A 19,162-nucleotide genomic window follows, 5' to 3' on the forward strand; every position below is an offset into this window, starting at 1 on the left:
CAACCAGGGTCTATTGTGCATCGAAGCCAGACACGCGAACCCTCCCGACTAAAAATTTTCTATAGCTAACTATACCTCTGTTTCATTTTCCATTGATTTTACGTCGCCTGCAATCACGCTGTGGGCTGTGGGGAAAGTAAGAAAACAAACCATTTCGATGCTCCTGATTATTTTCTTTTTATTATTAGGAGTTAACAAACTCCTTTGATTTTTCTAAAGCCATTAAATTAAAATATTTTTTTACAAATACAACAAATTTAAAATTAGAACATAAGTCGCCAGCCAGTGTTGTCGCGCCAACCCATAGCTATCCGATACGTTAGTAGGTTACAATTGTTTATCATTAATAGAAGTACCGCTACTTGTGACCGGTATTAATACAACGTCTCGCAGACAGAAAGCGTCTCTTCACAGTCTCCGAATAGATATGATATAAATAATAAAGTTTTTATACACGTTGTAAATTCGATTGTTCGGTTCAAGGTTGATTTGTAATTATATTCTTTAGAACGAGTTCGATAACAATCATTACGCAAAATGAATTTCAATGTTTTGAACGTAAAATTGTGACTACAAATTTTAGTGTAACAATAACTGTACGTTTCCATTGTCGGAACATCTGCACAAAACATATCTTCCATATAATTTTCTTGTTATGTTACGATCCATTAACTTGTCGGAGTATCGAGTATTTAAATTATTAACATTTATTTTTTAATTGAGCATATTTTGTAGAAAATCTTAAGTAATAAATTTTTTGGACTATGCTGTTTTTAAGGGTAACTAGCGGCGGGATAATCATCGACGTCTAAGAACATACGTAATACCAGAGAAACCGCAGTTGCGTTGTCGAGAAAACCGTGTTCCTATCTACAGCATTAGAAATATTAGCTAAAAGTAAATTTATTAATTTAATTACGTGCTCGTCTTTCTTCTATTAAAAATTAAGCGCTATTTGGCTCAAGGACACACGATCGATTATTTCGTCCATCGAATTCACGTGCCGTAAAACGCAAAGCGAGCCTCCTGACTTAGTACCTTGTTAAAATAAATCGAATAAGACTGTCTTCGGTACACAAACCTTCCGAGAAAATTTATTTATGAGTCACGCTATTTACGTCGACTTTTCTCAGGAAATAATTTTTTTTCGTAGAATCGTGCAAATATTTGAAATTAAAAAGTAAAAATGGTTGACATAGCAACCTGTAATTGTTTCACTGTTTGACTTACACGTGTCTGATTCCTTTCACATCGATGATATGCGACTCGATTTATATTTATTTGTTACCGAGAATTGAACTGCTTTTGGACTATTGTGAAATTTAACACAGCTGCTAATTTAATGGACGTATATTTTTTCATGGTTATTTTAAATTTATCTATGATCAAATGGTATCATACAGGTTATTTTGTTAGGGCTATAAGTGCATGCTTAGGGTTATCTAGAAGTTACATCACTATTTTCCACCTCTTATCTATTCGATCCTCTTCCTTTGACTGGGGGTGCAACTGCTTTGAGCTACGAAATTTTTAGAATGGTAATAACTACGTAAATAGGAAATCGTCTTTGAACTCTTTGAAACTCTAAAGTATTATTTGAGAAATTTACTTACAAATTAAGAATTACAAGGATATCTCCAATATAATTTTTAAGTAAAGCAGATAATAATTTATGATTGAATCGTCAGAACAGATTCAACGGTTAGCCAGTATCCAACACGTCAATCGACATCCGAGAGCGCGGTGTAGAGTTACCTAAACAAGATATCATTCGTTTCTCTGACAGAATAACAGATTGGTTGTAAACACAAATATAGCGCTTGTTCATTTACAATTAGAGTAACACTTTTTTTACTTCTGTACTCCGGGCCTTTTAGCAGTTAAATGTTGACGTATAAAAGAATCTAAAAAAATATAAGCATAGAATTGATTTGTTTTAAGTAGACACCAAATTATAATTAAAAGTTTTGTTTGAGTTTTGTGATCAGGAACGTGCATTGTGTTTGGAGATAATAAGTATATATGTAGTAATGGCTGACGACGGAATTAGGGGTAGAGATTGCGAGGGCACCCCGCGCCCTCACGCGCCCTCCTGTGCCCCCAGCGCCCAAACACGGCGGGTATCGATTGCACCGAGATGCAGTAACGCGATGCACAAATTTATATCAAAATCTGATCAACTTACTGCATCTTAATTGCGTGTTTTAAGATGTCTTGATTATTAAGGCACCTATACATGATGATGGAGTTATAATGATTCTTTTCCAGAAGAAACTTACCAGTATTTAAATTTAATAAACTCATTTTGCTAGATAGAACCACAAATAGACGACAATGTATACTAGATTAGACAGCTGTGGTGCAGTCTATTTAAAAACGAATTTTAAGATTTATTTTTCTTTCTGTACTTAAAATTGTGCCTTCTCCATAATTCCATTGTTCTTGTATTACATTGCTGCCGCTGCACTTCCACTGTTACGGGCTTTAGAGATATTGATCGAAATACGAGAGGGGAACTTGTAAGAGAGGTCAGGTAGCCTGATATAATGTGTGATTGTTTTTATTAAATTTATACGTATAATTATAGCTTGACGGAAAATAATTTTAAAATATAAAAGTACAGCCTGTATATTTTATTTATTAATTAGGTGTCAAACATTATGAGGGTGTGTTTTTAATAATTAGCTTATGATGTCCGTTAAGCGACTAACTGCCTCACAGACACAATTGTTTAAACAGCCCTTAAATGTGTGTAGAATTCGCATAATCAAGGACGACATTATCATTTAACGGCTCTGAGTATGGAATAATGCCCGAAATATAGTAGACGTACTAATAAAAAAAGTTATCTTCATTACAATGTCGTTAGACTCGTCCATACCTACATAAATATAATTTGTCAAATATCTTCTAAGAGATAATAACAGCAGTTAATTTTATTCACATGACCTAAATACGTGACCTGAATATAATTATTGTTGTATAATAACATTGTTCTCAAGAAAATAGAACAAGCGCTACTTGACTGTAGCACCCCGTTCATTCCTAACAATTAAATATTATACTACGTTACACTTGATGATCACCCGCGACTCCGTTCTGGAGGAATAAAAAAAAACTTTATTAGAAGCTTATGTGTTTTTTCAAACTATGCTCTACGTCTATTCCAAATTTTAACCGGATCCGTTCAGCCGTTCTGAAGATACCTTCAAACATCCATCCATCCATCCGCCTGAACATTCGCATGTATAATATTATAGTAAGATTAAGATTAGTCAGAAATTTGCTGATTTGTTTTATATGAATCGAAGGAATCTGGCTTGAAATTGGCCTTTACGAAGTGTAAGGCTTAACAGCTATAAGTATTAAAAAATCATAGTTTTATTGCCACTATTTCTTATACACAAGCATAGCTTACTGCGGCCCACCCTTTTCATAATTTACACGTAGGGCTGGTAAACAAGGGAGCGGGTAAGCTACCCCAAATATCAACCTTTACGCTGTGCTTTTTGTTAAGTAATTACCAACTAGGCTTAAATGAAAAGAGGTGCAAACTTTCACCGTCTGTGGTGTACATATGTTTAAAACTCCGTCTTGTTTACTTGTATCTTGAAAAAGGCAAAGAACAATTTTTCATCATTTAATTCGTAGTTGGGAATTGAATTTACACAACTTTTTATAGATGGCATATTATGAATCAGATAGTAATTTTTTGATTTAAATCGTACCATATCTATCATCTATACTGCATGACACAATAATATTTAACCTCCAAGAAACCGCAAGCGACAACGCAGTAAAATAGTGACAAATTACAAACCACAATTAACACATTAGAAATCTTTATCGTACTGTAATTGTGGACATATCCAGGTCAGGAAGCACAAGTGGCCATCCATAGAGGGAGACTAAAAGTGTTACATTGGAACATCTCCGCGAAACGATGGCCAGAATGGTGAGAGTCTACTACTTATATGGACACAGCCTAGGCCAGTTGCCGGGATCACATCTTATATGGTGAATCGACACAAATTAACATCACATTTCAAATATTTTCCCTCGATTGGAACGTTCAATAAATCCGTTCGATTAATTAAATCTAGATTTATAGCACCAAAGAAACAGAAAGAGATAAGCATAATTATAAACATATTGAAAACTAAATTTGTTTTGTTAATATTATTAGCTTTAGATTATAAGAAGGTACAATATTTCAAAAATTCGCTAGAATCTTCTCGTGGATATATCTATAGGTCCATATTAAGAAAATTGGAGAATTTGTAATATAATATCGAAATATATATATATTTCGTACACATGTTGTATATGCGTTAGCGATAACGATAATTTCTGTCTGTATCTCATATGTTCAGAGTGTTCTTCGTAACAGCTGGACTTTTTTAACTTTTCGCAGAGAAAGCCCTGGGCGACCGCTATCTTTACATCATTAAGAATTTTTAGCAAAAATCAAGATACATAGATTACTCGTTAGTAAATCTTTTTTGACGTAATGATGAGACGTAATCAAACCTTTGAGCCATAGTACCAATGCTAATGTGTAGGAGACATAATGTGGAGACGCGCGAGCAAACGTATTAAGCTTGAATTGTGAGAGCCCGCATGGCACATTGAGTATTGGAGATAAATACCGAATACTATAGTGTAGGACGTATTCATAAGATCACGCTCCGCTTTTATATCAATATGCCGTCAAATATTTATATAAGGTTGTCAAAAATTTTAGATCTTCGTTATAATTTTTTTTTTAAATATTTAGCCTAAAATTTTTGAAATTTTATTTCATATTCGTTTCTTTACGATTCTGAGGATCTGATTTTACGATGAAGTAAAGAGATTTTTTTCTTCATTGGATTGTGTATTTTTTTTTAACGAAGTTAATGAAGGCTTAAATCTGATCATGATATCTAATTTATGATTTCACTTACCCATTTTTTTTATATTAATGTCAAAGTAATAATACTTTTTGATTATAGTTTTCAAATAAGGAGCAACCCTAAATCTTCGACATTCAATACCAGCTTAAATAAGGCCAATAAAACTGGAGCTGCATTCACAATATAGATGACCGTGTATATTGAATTCAGAGCACCGCATTTTCTATTCAATCAAATAAAATATTATATTATACCAACAATTATATTATTTTTTCATTGTTAAGAATTAAAAAATAACTTTATAAGCTGTCTATGTGTTCTTCCAGATTATGTTCTACATACGTGCTAACTTCATCAAGATCCGTTTAGTCGTTCCGGAGATACCTTCTAACAAACATCCATCTAAACTTTCGCATTAATAATATTAGTAAAATGCTGTATAACTTCTCGGACCAGAAAAATATGTAGTATAAAAATTATAAAACAATAAAAATTCTGTATTCCAAATTGTATTTTGATTTCTTTTGATCTTACCTTATTTATGATTTCCATATAGAAATGACTAAGGACGTATTTTCTTTAAAAATGTGAATTTCTGAATTTCCACAAAAAAACATTAATTTTGAAGCGACATCTATTTGTGACAGTTGTAATCTCTACAACATTGTAGTCTATGGATGATTACTTCATGGTGCTTTCAAATTTCGTGAGATGTCGCTGTACAAAGACCCGCAAAAGACGATTAAATTAATTGCTCACTATTCTCGATTATTTTAAAAATCTGAAAATAGTATAAAAATTAATATTATTTATAACATTTTAAAATAGGAACTTATTTGAATTTTTAGTACTGCAGTTACACGGTCTAGCTGGCTGGTAAAATAAATAAAACTAAATCAATTCCAAGAAGTTTATATGCTTGGAAAACTTAAACATTCAAGAAGATCTTATAACTATACACAATCTCGTCTAAACAAATAAATAGTTGGTATACGAGTATAAAATCGAAATACATTAATCTAGTATCACTATTTATTTAAAACCGGTACAATTAAAATATTCAATAATTTACTTCTAATACGTAAAATACGAAGCTTTCAACAAATATTTGGTATGCGCTCAATCTGACTTAATTATTATATAATGGATGTCAATAATATAAAATACATTCAAAAGTGTTTAGGTATGATATAAAAAATTATCAAAAGCTTTATTGTGTTACTTCACAACTTCATTTTGATTTTCATAATATTTTAAACACAATAATTACGTAAAAATTGTGTTAAGAACGAATTCAACAAATAGGTAGAATAACAAAATAAACTTGATTTGTAATTGAACAAAATATTAATTGTCTCATTCGTTATTATTTAAATAGTACAATAGTTATAAAATTATATTTAAGTAATCTATCTTATAATAATTCAAAATTGAACATTAAATATGACTTACTTGTATGTAATAAAATATGTTACTACAGCTATATGTATAAATTGTCAAATAATTTTGTATTATATAGTCCATTACAGATTCGAAGGACAAAAGAGATCAAAATATTTATGGCCAGTTTCATTAACGAAGAAAAATATTGTCAATAGTCTGTGGTTGGAATACAGCTTAGGTTTTGAACTAGATATGTTATGTTTTTTGGTATAAATTAGCTGTAGTAGATTCATATTAGGTTAGATCTGGTTCATGTTTTGTTGGATCTGGTTCGTATTTGGTTGTATTCGGTTCATTTTGGGTTGGTTTCTGTTAATATTGAATACTCTCCAGTTCCTTTTCGGGGCTGTTCTGATACTGTTAATAAAAATGACCATAAATTGATGGAAGCTACATCTTTTTATATAAATAACAAATTTATTTACAAAAATTGAGGAAAATATTTTTGAAATGTTAAAATCAGTTTTAAAAGCATTTATTTTTTATATTTTGTATCACTGAATAGTCGAAATTTGAGCAATATTTTATACATTAAAAAGTTTGCTAAAAATTTTCACACACGAGAGACAATCATTTGCAGCGGAAATATTTAAGCTGTAAGCTATAGATTATTATTTTTATAATATAATAATTTACTTTTAAAACGTTTATAAATGTTAAAAAAAGTAGAAAGTCTCGAAAACAGTGGAGTATTTCTTATTTCGCCATTAAAATGCCGTATAAATCTAAGCCTCTAGTATTAGTCTGAAAGTTAGCATTTTTTTCTTATGAATATATTTCTTGATACACATTGAAGTTACTGTATATCTTTTAATACAATCATGTGAGCATTAAGCCATTTAACATATTTTGCCATGTCTTATCACGTAAATGATTTTAGCATTTAAAAAGAAATTTTGGACGTCACAACTACACCTAAAGAAACGACTCACGTATTCTTATTCGTATTAAAATTGGTGTTACGAATTAAACTCCTTTTGGACTCCATTAAATAAGCTCCCAAACCTACTTTATAAAACTTTGGTGTTCTAACTACGGCTAAGGGTTCTGCTAAATCGCTACAATTTTACAAAATTTATCCAAAATACTGACACTAGATTTTTTTTGCAAAAATATCGCTACAAAAATTTATAAAATCTGAATCAGACTATGTTACAAAGTATATTATTATCGTATAATAAATTTCTTCACGTGTCAATTTAATAAAAAAAAATATCAAAAAATTTCGTTTAGGTCGATTACATTGTTCCCGCTGTTTTAGTCAAATCTAAAAATTACTCATGATGTAAAAAATATCTTAACTCGATATATGTCTTTTATATTCATTCATCCAATTTATTTATTTGTATTATTAGAATTGAGATTTTAATATATAATTATTTGGTTTATAATATCATGTTTATATTTTAATTTATTCCTCCCAATTAGGGTTGACGATATGCAGGCGGACGTATAATTAAAGCGAAACCATCTAAGAAAATTGGCGATTATTTTTTTACATCGTGAGTAATTTAAAATTGTTGATAAAATAGTGTATACCATTAATAAAAAAGGAATAAATAAAATATAGCAAAATATGAGACTAAAAGTAATAAAATGTAACCTATTGGAAGACATTCATTTTGAATCTGTACGCGTGAACTAATTCTACAGCTGCTTAGACACTTTAAATGGAATGTGGATACCTTACTACGTACGTACATACTAGACTTATATACTAAGCAAGATGACAATGAACACAGGACCTTACGACTACTAAAATAAGATTCTTACTCGCTCAACAATATTTAAAAGACTACAGATAATGAAAAAGTAACACATCTAAGCGCTAGAAATTATTAAAACCAACCCGTCTAATTATGAAATACTGTTACATTACAATCAACAGAGTTCCGCTAATAGATTAAAGCGTCAATAAAGCTACAAATAAATAACACTTTAAAATATCTAAACACAATAACTTAACATTACAGCAGTCAACTTTAAAATAACATGGCGGTGATGTGCACTAAGGACAAGGAAGATGTGCACTCAATATAACATCTAGAAAATTCCAATTCATATTAGTCTAAGGTTCAAAATTTAATCGTCATAAGGTTTAACACGTTGAGCGCCACGTCAGCCATCGGTGGCTGACACTAGATTTTCTGTTTAGGATGATAGACGCTCAGTGACATTTGAACTGTAACGAACTGATTTGTCGCAAAAAGAATAACGCCCACGAATCCATTTCGAAGAAATTTTATCTGAGCGAGCTAAGCGGTAAGAAAAACAGAAATATTTCAGAAATATTTTCACACATTAGTTGTTACCATTCCAAATAAGCTAGAAGCTTGTGCTAGGACATGGTTATCTACTAGACCATTAGGCTATTGTCGCTTGATTTGATGTTATATCAGTAAACAAAACAGACTTGGCGCGTAATGTATTGAAACAAAGCCTAAAGGTATAACTTTAAAAATGTAAACTATTTTGTACTGCGATCGGAAAGACCGGCCCTTTAATACCAGTGCGTATAAGCGGCGCTCGTCGCCTGAACGGGATTGTCTTAGGAATACGCGTGGCGCTCAACGTGTTAATGGCTTTATTCCTACAAATGTTGACATTATAGTACTTAAATCTTTAATACAAATCAATTGGTAAACGTAGCCTTAAGATACTGTAATATATTTAAATTTAAATGTACATTGAATGAATGTGATGATAGAACATTTTTAGTAATTATTGTTTCAATATTTTAATAAATTACTTTTTCTAAATCATTATAGGTAAATATGCTTATGTTGTCGGTGGCTTAGAAGTCAAGCACTTGACTTGCAATCTGCAGATCCTGGGTTCAAATCCCGCCATGTACCAGTGTTTATTCGATTTCCGATTTACATATGTACACTTATCCGAAGTTGTTACGGTGAAGGAAAACATCGTGATGCAACCTGCACATATCTGACAAGAAATTCAAAGATATGTGTGAAGTCAACCAACCCGCACTTGGCCAGCTTGGTTGACTATGGCCTAGTCACCCTTAACTTAGGGTAGGCTCCGAACTACTCGGTGGGGACATATAGTGATCTGATGATGATGCTTATGTTTTATGAGTATGTTATTTAAGATTACAGGTAGACCCCTTGATGGTTTCAAACTTTTAATTTCAATAATGTTAATGAAAACTATGGCATATGGCACTTAAATTCAAAACTGATCAATGTACTGATGTCTTCTATCAGTGTTTCTCTCTACGTTGCTACGTTACTTTTTAATTTGAATCTGAGAACCATAGTCTTTGCTGCAGTTTTATTTCACTCAGAACCTGACCACCTTTCGCTACATGTAAGCTGGCTTCATCTTGTAAGCCCGTTTCCAGATCTCGCACAAGCAAACCGTTGAATGGAACCTATAGAAGATCGCCAAAGGCATAGATACGTGCGTTATTATCGTCCAAGCCCAAAGGCCATAGAAATGTAACTGAACTGGATGTGACTCGGCTCTAGATTTTTCTAGAGTATTTATAGCCCACATCGCTAAGTTTGTTACTAAAAGGAACGTAACAATTTCTCTTCCAGGTTTCTTTCGTAACTGTTCAGGTGTTTTCGCCGATCTTCGACTCGCGTCTAATATAAACATCGTCTGGCATGTTGTCTGCACTAAGGATGATAGAGCTGTTATTAAGATCAATATTGTATTCTTTTCTATTGTAAAATGTCCGCCAATTATAGTAAATGTTCCGTAAATAAACATCCCAGTTTGTGCACCGACCAGTAAAATGTTATCCAACTCTAGATTACGAGTTCCGTCGTATTTCAGATTTCTAACGCACACCATACCGGCTAAACTTGCCAATGTCGTCATTGCATATAGAGCCAATTCACAAACATTTACTTCAACAACAGCTAGTGTAGCATATTCTTTTCTCGATATCAGAACAAAGAAAAGTATAAGAGAAATTATCGTTAGAACCAAGACGAGAATTCCAAAAAATAATCCTTTGTGTGCCCTCGCGCAATCTACGCTGTACAAATGTGGAGATTTCTTATAAGCTAGACCTTCAAGTAGTCTAGCTTTCGCGATAGCGGCTGCTACATCTTTGGAAGGGTATTTGGAAATGTTTTTCCACATGACGTACAAAATGGCAGCACATATAAGAGAGTATTCAATGGTGCAAGGAAAGAGGAACGGAGATGCGTCTTGTACCAAAGAGCCCATGATGTTCGTTCGACGACATTCAAAGATGTGATGTGGACCTTTCAGTCCTCGTGGCACGCGGAGATGAGCGGCTGCGGGGTGTGATGGCGGTACTTCTGTCGCCAACGATGCAAATGCCTTCTGGAACGCTGAAACGTAAATAGTTCCAACATGAATTTACATATATTAAAACTTCATTAGACAGGAAAACGAAGACTACGAGTTCCTACGCATTGATGATTCTACACAAGTCTTTTTCCACTATAAAAAATATAAGGTTGTAAATTATAGAACATTCTATCATAGTCGCAGCGTAAAGCTCATAAATAATAAACAAAAAACTGAACGTAACACAAGTACTATTCAGTACGTAAGGGTTATCGTGGTTCGGATCCTGCACAATTCTCCCAACTATTTGGGTCAACATTCCTTCCGGGGTCAACAGATAGGAATGCAATCGACATAACTTCGAAACTCCTTCACGCCGCATTGGGAATTTCAATACAACGTTCATTTTCTTTCGTCACAGGAATAAAAATGGATTTATTATACCGCAAAATGTAGCAAAGTTAAATAAAAAAAGGGTCAAGAGGGAATAAATTGGAACAAAGAACCGCACGGAAACAAATTACGTTGTAGGGCACTGCATAAAAAATGAGGTTAGCCCGCTTTAACGCAATAATACAAAAAAAAAGAAAGGCGGTGCAAGTACACTTCGTACTGTTTGTTTAAGCTTTACAATATCACGTTTAATTTCCTGTAAAAATGTTTATTTTCACGTGTAAGAGAATAAAAAGGCTTTGTATCTTTAAAGCAAGTATAAGTTACGTGTAAGCGCTTTGTTTACGAGCATCGTTTTAATATAAACTTTAAAGTCGCTAGTAATCAAGAGAATTATATCTTACTAATATTATAAATGCGAATCTTTTGATGGATGGATGGATGTTGAAATTTGGCTTAGATGTAGAACATAGTCTGGAAGAACTCCTAGGCTACTAATTATTATTTTTTTAATTACGCGCGGAAGGAGTGGCGGGCGAAAGCTAGTAACTATAAAATGGGTGATATCAAGTTAATTCTGTCTATTCTACAGTATGTTGTAGCAAGCTTAGCCCAAGCTATTATCCTTCAAAGCCTATTATGTCTGTAGAAAGAGATAGCAAATAAAAATGTGTCCATTTCAGTAAAACCACTTATTTTTGTTATCTTTATTGCCAACGTCATTCTACAAATAAACACATTAGTGTACAAATGACTTCTAATTAAATTCATTTGCCGCGAAAGCTTTACGACGTTCCTGCAATTTATGGTACGCAGTCACAAATAATTGAATTAAGCGAACAAAGGGCATTATCGGGAAAATTCAACGAACGTAACATTATATAGTTAGCTTAGCGAAAGTAGGAACTATTCCATTCATTGACACGTCGCAGAGGAACGCAGGGAGCTTATAGCAGCGTATGTAGCTCATTTATTTTGCTGTTTTTGTGTTTTTATTTTACTGAACGTAGGTGACTGAATATCTATTCATTTCATTTAGCATTTATAACTTGATTTGAAATTAACACATTCAGAGCTACTGACTCCGACGCCATTGAATCAGAAAAACTAGTGGCATGAAATGATATATGAAACTTTAAAGATGATTCAAAGACTAGAGAACAGTTTTATATTCATGATAAACAAATTTGTTTTAAAATAGACAAAACCGGCTTCTCAAAATATGACCTACTATTTAGTGAAATATTACTATTATTACTCGAAGCTTCAGTTTACGAGTTTTAACTTAGAAGTAACTTCATCTACGAATTTTTAACTTATACTGATGTATTAACCAAACGTCAGCTGTCGCGCAAAGTAGCGACAAGTTGAAACGTCATGTTACTATCGATTACTTGGCTGATGGCCGCGTTTACTTACAGAGTTTATTTCTGTAACTCGCCTATTTAACTGCCTCTCCATTGATACTATAATTAAAACTTTCCTCAAATCCATTACTAACTTTTTCATTAACCTTTTACGCAATATAGAATTTTAAAGGCTCCTCGGTTATTACGATACAAAATTGTATAAGATGAATTATGATTGTTTTTATCCCTGTTTTATTTATGGGAATAGTAATAAATCTATAATTAACTTAATAATTTAACGTCAATACTTATCTACAAATTTTCATCTAAAAGTTAATTTATTAAAAGTCTTTAAGAGTCGCTGAAGTAATAGCTAATACTAATCTTACTTAGTATTATAAATCTGAATGTTTAGATAGATGGATGGATGGCCATCCATATGGATGTTTGTTTGAAGATATCTCTAGAACGGTTGAACGGATCTCGATGAAATTTGGCATACATATAGGGTACTAATTAGGTTGTTTTTTTATTCCGCGCGGACGGAGTCGCGGGCGACGGCTAATCATTTTATACAATGTACTGCGGCCCCTTTACTAAGTAACCTCACGACCTACGGCCCTAAAACAAATTAACAACGTCGTTGTCATTTAAATTCTTGGCAGAGAATCAAATTGTGGTGGCCTACTCGTAAAGACCTGTTGAGTCGACTGTAAAAAGAATAAACAACTTTTTTCTAGAAAGCCAGTGTATTCTAGTGTACAATGATTTCTAGATCTTTTGTAAGTCCTAATTCCTTTTTTGTGTTTATATTGTACTGTTCAGTCTAAACTCGTTTTATAGGTATTTATATGTATATCAATTGCATTCATGGACTCACCAAGTCGATGCGATAGTCCTATAGTCTTGTTCTCAGGGTCATAGAAAGTTAGGATCTCATGCTTCGTCTCCTGTACGAGTACATTAAGCCACACGCTAAGGTTGGTGCCCACCATATGCATCAACCCGAAGCGCGCCACTATCTTGTGCTTGTAAACTTTCATCTGGAAATTAAATTAATTTATTTTGAAATAGACGTAGTATCCAAAACGAATATCTTTACTGAAAAGATAGTTTTTACATTTTCATTATATACGTATCATAAAGGTGTATGAATAGATTACAGATTTTCTTTCAACACTCTCACTGCTTACACTAGCATCCATACACTAACGCGTATATGTCGATCACAGGTACTTATCTTTTAAATTTAAATATCAATATGTACATATTTAAAGTGTTAAGTCAACACAACAATATGGTCTGATAGATTGTTTGATTTTAAACCTAGAACACTTACCTCGTTATTAAGAAAGATGAAATACATCTGTATGAATATGAAGGCCATCCTGGTGGCAGGAGTGAGCGCCAACAGCACGTTGTGGCAGTTTGTGTTGCGCTCCAGCTCCCAATACTGACCGAATTCCAGACCCGAGTAGATCATAGACCCTATGCCGAAAGCTACATACAAAAATACGTGGTTATTAATCCATTTTTAAGGCAATAATAAGCTGCAGTTGATACTGCTACGTAAAATTGTTAATTTATCTTATCATATTGAGCAATATTTTAGAACGATATTCGTATTATTGCTTATTTTGACTCTTACTACTGGGTTCATAGCTGTTGATTGGTCACTGAGGGTGCCACTAAATGAAGATTCAGTGAGGAAAATCAACACTGGGACTGCTTAAATAAACAACTGACTATCACCTTATGAGGGAACTCGTATTCATCGGAGGAAATTCCTTTCCATTTTAAATTTTTAAAGAATAAGAAAAAACAAAAGAGGGTATTCTAACTTTGTTAACAAATAATCGTTACCAAAAATGTGGTAAAAAGTCGAAACAACTCCAAGGGATAATCTTATTAGGCCCAGTTTACTGCCTAAATGAATTACCCGGGACCGCCTGTTCCGGACCTTAAACTTTGCCGGAAAATCATTACGGTCTCTGAAACTGTACAGGTAAACAAAATCAGATGGTGCTTTTTATTTTTCTGAGCTGTAAAAAATTTGAGACTGAAAGCATCTAATATTTCCATCTCATGATATTAATTCTAACTTTTTTTTGTTGATAAAATGAAGTTGACTTTTATTTTGCAATATATGTAAAGTAAGAAGAATAGGTAATTTTGAATATACACACTGAAAAATAAATTAAAAACTAGGGATGAGAAGCTGTGATCAATAAATAGAGGATATGAAAAGGTAATCCTTCTGAGTAACATCGTTGTAATACAACAAAATGTAATTGAAACCTCTAGAGATCAGAGCTTTATACGTGGAACGTATGTTACATTTTTTCCTATTAAATTCTACGTAAACTCCCTAAAGAGTTTTAGCGAAAGAACAGAAAAATAGCGGAAGAAACACAATGTCTTCCATTTCCCATTGTAAGGCGCAGCGTAAATGATACAATGGAGCTTCTGGGCCGCGACTATTCGCAAAGAGAAAAATTTACGACGCAAAGAAAATGCAATGATAAAGTAATGTAAAAGGCAATTCAGAGTGAAAAATTATCATCGTAAATTATGTCGAATATGAATATTTAGGGATGTAGGGGTGAAATATTTAATAACTATAGACGTGTCTTTTCCAAGGCGTCATTGGAATACTGGATAGGTAGTATAATACAAAGTACGCATTCCATCTATAAAGCATTTCGAATACAACCAACAATTTAGAAGTCGTAGCCACATTCTGACCTGTATTATTATATATCTCATTCCCCGTCTCCTTCATTTTATCCAGTCAACAAATCTAATTATAAAATCCAAAAACAAAACTACATATTTACTAATATTATAAATACGAATGTTTAGATAGATGGATGGATGGATCTTTCTTTGAAGGTATTTCCGGAACGGCTGAACGGATCATGCTGAAATTTGGCTTAGATGTAAAACATAGTCTAGAAAAACACATTGGCTACTAATTAAGTTTTTTTTAATTCAGTGCGGACACCTTGTTAAAAATAAAACCCGTCCCAACTATGTTGATGATAATAACAAAATGATACTTACCGACTGCACCCATCCTCAGGTAGAAGCTGCCGTAGTGGTGGGTACGGGCGGCAAGTGCGAATCCCAATGACAGTCGCTTGGCGGCCAGCTGTGGTTGCGCTGCCATCGCTGTGCTACGATCCGTGCGCGACGAACAAGACTCGGACTCCGATTGTGATGAACTTGAATCTGATTCTATCATTGAAATACATAATTTAGTAATTATTTAAAGGCAGGCTAGTGTGACAAGTGCTTATCATGAAATGGACGAACAATAATAAATGAGGATGGAAAAAAATATTGACCAATTTCAATAAAAACTCCTTTGACGCGGTTATCACCATAGTAGTCAAAATTTTCTAAAAGCGTGAGCCTAGTTTCTATTCATATACCCATTTTATAAAAAAAAATACTATATCGAGGTGCAATATTATCAAAATTAATTTGTATGCAAATTTGAAATTTGGGCTTCGTGTCTAGCGACCGGGACGGGACACGGATCAATGTTTACGAAATATCAAACTAATTATAAAACACTAGACCTAAAATTATCTCCCGACAAGCCCTACGATATAACACGAGTTCAACCCGCCCTTTGTCAGTCAGATTGCGGCCGACGGGCTTTTCACCTCATTTGAATAACAAAGCGTGTGAGAGTTGAATATGAAAAATCACTCTCTTCTACATATATGGCTCCAGGGGTTCGATTGAAATCGTGAAAATATACATATTGATATTTTACGTAAATACATGTTTCTCAGAGTATCATTTTATTTTTATTCATAAGAAGGTGAAGAAAGCATCAAAATATTTTTTTTGTATTTTGGCTGTTTCTATTAAGAAAACACCTATAATTCAAAAGTCAATTATATTCCCCAATTTTAATGGAGTTAAAAGACTGTTTTAATTACTTTGACGTCGACTTTCGTAACAAGCTCTCAAATTTCTTAAAGCATGTTCTTTCAGCGAGCTTAAAGCGCTGCGAACTTAATTATGAGAAATGATTTTCGTAAAAATTGACAAACGAATTAAACAAACGACAACATAATTAGACTTGGACTAAAAAAAATTCACATTCAAAGTAGGTGTTGAAAAAGAAAACAAAAAACTTCAAACATTTACTCTAATCTATTAATAATAAAGTGAGGGTAGAAAGAAAACTACCAAATCTTGGTAGAACGCCTTGTACCTTCGTGATAAGTTCTCATTATGTCATCCTGACCCCTATTTAATTAAGTAAAAGATTTGATTTCTTTGCTTATCAAGTAACAGTAAGTTACAATTACGCAACTTTCTTTACTTCAAATAAAAGCATTAGTTTTATTAAACTTGCACACCCTTTGTTACTTTATCTTTCCATAAATACTTTTAAGATATAAAGTCAATTAAGTGATAAATTATTTTACCACAAAACTTCAGATAAAATAATTAATCATTAAATTAATCAGGAGTCGAAAACTTATTATAATTCAACCAAATATCAATCATTCTATATTCTATCTTTACGAGGAACCTAATTGAACAACATTAAAAGATCTAAAGACATTTAAAGGTAAAGGGTGTTTTTTTTTTCAAAGAGCAAACGTACAAATTCACTCAACTCAGCCAAGACATTTTAATTGGCTTTCATATCCAACAACATATATATAATTCTTCTAACTTCTGTACAACAAAATATGTTAGGTTAGGAATAGCCATAAAAATCTTTCCAGTCACACTTAAGTATGACTACCTATGGGGTTCTAATGCGAATTCACATTCTGTTTTCCCCATAGAATGCAGGATTTCTTTTGATGATTAGCCTTGTTAAAAAAGGTACGTCGTTGAATACTTACTGGCCACAACTTTGGTGTCAGCGGCCGATCGCGATCTGTCTCGTACGAGCGCCGCGTACATGTAGAGAAGGAACACCATACTACCGATGTACAGGTACAGGTAAAAACCCTAGCAAACAGAAAGACGATTATAACAACAAGATTATGGAAATGTCATTCAGAACAACACGTTTTAAATTATTGAGGTACAGTAGCGTTATTTGGTGATAGTCTACTTCATACAATAGCAGACATCCGGAGAAGACAATATTGAATTTGGATCATAGTCTAAGAGCGTGACTATAAAAATAATCAACCTCACCTCGTAGAATGATGGTGGTATGTATGTGGAAATGACTTCAGCCATGGGGAATGCCACCCCCATCACCACCAGCAGCTTGCCGTATAGCGCAGAGAGAGTCGTCGCCAGCGCGTCGCCCCTGGTTGAACGTTAATTACGTTACATTAATTAAAGGATAGATGGCGCTGTCCTTAACTATGTAATGATATTAATTTGAACTGATAAGAAGTTCAAGGTGTTAAAATGTATGTTGTTAATAATTAAACAAATTCTTCGATTAATTATGGAATAACATGTTTGAACTTAATTTTTACTAAAGGAGAAAAGGCATGAAAAGTGGCATACAAAGATGAGACAAACAAAACGGGTCAAAAATCAAAAAATCGAACGATACAGCTTAGTTTAAAAGTATAAACTTGACTGACTTAAGTTAACCGCTCAATTAAGAAATTTCAAAGTCTTCACAATAATTTTTCCATTGTATAAAATTATTTACAGAAGCTTGAATGACGATAAAAGCATATTGTTGCACTTGAGAGTGCACGTTAAAATTACACGCCTTACTTCCCGGCTCCCTTTTCATCATCGGTTGACAAGATGCACCGAGCGATTCCATTCTTTCTTTGTTTATGGACCTAGCATGGGTACAAAACGCTTTTCTTGTATTCTCGAAATATTCTTTTACAAAATTTTGTATACATTTTAAAAGATTTTTCAGTCATTTTAATGAACGAAACAGAGAAGAGACATTTTTACTATGACTTTAAAGTTTTACTATTTTTATTAATTTTTGTTTCTAGAATTTATTTTAAAAGCAATTCATTTGAAAAGTACGTAACAGTTAAAGGGGGTATTTTTTTGTTTTAAAATGTGACATTTTAATTAATTTTTATTTATAATTGTCATAGAGATGGAAGTCGTTGTGAAGATTAAATTTAAACCCGGTTTCCACCGAGTTACGTGGGATACTTTCATAAACGAGATGTTTACCGAGATGTCTCTCCATTTTGCATGAAATTATTTAAAAGTAGGTGAGGGAACGTGCTCAAGCGTCCTCTACCCTGATTAACTGCGAAATACATTAAAAATAATCGCTTTTACCTTGTTTAAAGAATTATAACACTTATGATCTTATTATTTATTATATTTAATGGTGGATTGCTATAATAAAATTAAGTTATTTTAACCGATTTCAAAAAGAAGAAAGATAACAATTCGTCTGTATTTTTAATGTCTTTTTTACGTGTTTAAAAAGCAATGTTTCATTTCTAAGTCTAGAATCAATAGTCGAAGAACTAGGAGAATATATAATATTAAAAAAAGAAGAAAAATCACAAAAAAATATTTCAGATTATTAACACTTACGTACCGATCAATGCAAAAACTCTACACATTAAAATCGATCAAGAAGAGTGTCGTGCATAGCTGACATACCTCAAGCCATTCGGAACATCATAACGCTGACTTCGTCAAGGACAAATAATAAAATGCGACCAAAAAACAAAGATCCCTTTATCGTTGCCAAATTCGTTTCACTTTCACGAAGCAGTTCTGCTATCTTGAACGTAAAGCGTTCCACAATAAGCTGGTTTCTAAAAGCTCTTAGCACTCCCTCTGGGGAAAACGGCCCCTTCTCGT

At 33.1% G+C, this 19,162-nt stretch overlaps 1 protein-coding gene across 2 annotated transcripts in view; it reads right to left on the bottom strand.

The window, feature by feature from the left end:
- Window positions 1-9,352: 9,352 nt before the first annotated feature.
- LOC106123306 (otopetrin-2) overlaps window positions 9,353-19,162 on the bottom strand; it is a 36,529-nt gene continuing 26,719 nt past the window's right edge. For both annotated transcript variants that reach the window (XM_013319555.1, XM_013319556.1), the window contains exons 4-9: window positions 17,546-17,663; window positions 17,245-17,353; window positions 15,431-15,604; window positions 13,707-13,867; window positions 13,248-13,410; window positions 9,353-10,666 (exon numbers count right to left, since the gene is read on the bottom strand). In XM_013319555.1, the coding sequence (XP_013175009.1) occupies window positions 9,660-10,666; window positions 13,248-13,410; window positions 13,707-13,867; window positions 15,431-15,604; window positions 17,245-17,353; window positions 17,546-17,663 (1,732 nt within the window). In that variant the 3' untranslated portion in view covers window positions 9,353-9,659. The remainder of the gene's footprint in view (window positions 10,667-13,247; window positions 13,411-13,706; window positions 13,868-15,430; window positions 15,605-17,244; window positions 17,354-17,545; window positions 17,664-19,162) is intronic.

The sequence above is a fragment of the Papilio xuthus genome, unplaced genomic scaffold, assembly GCF_000836235.2.
Source record: "Papilio xuthus unplaced genomic scaffold, Pxut_1.1 DF826115.1, whole genome shotgun sequence".
NCBI lineage: Eukaryota > Metazoa > Arthropoda > Insecta > Lepidoptera > Papilionidae > Papilio > Papilio xuthus.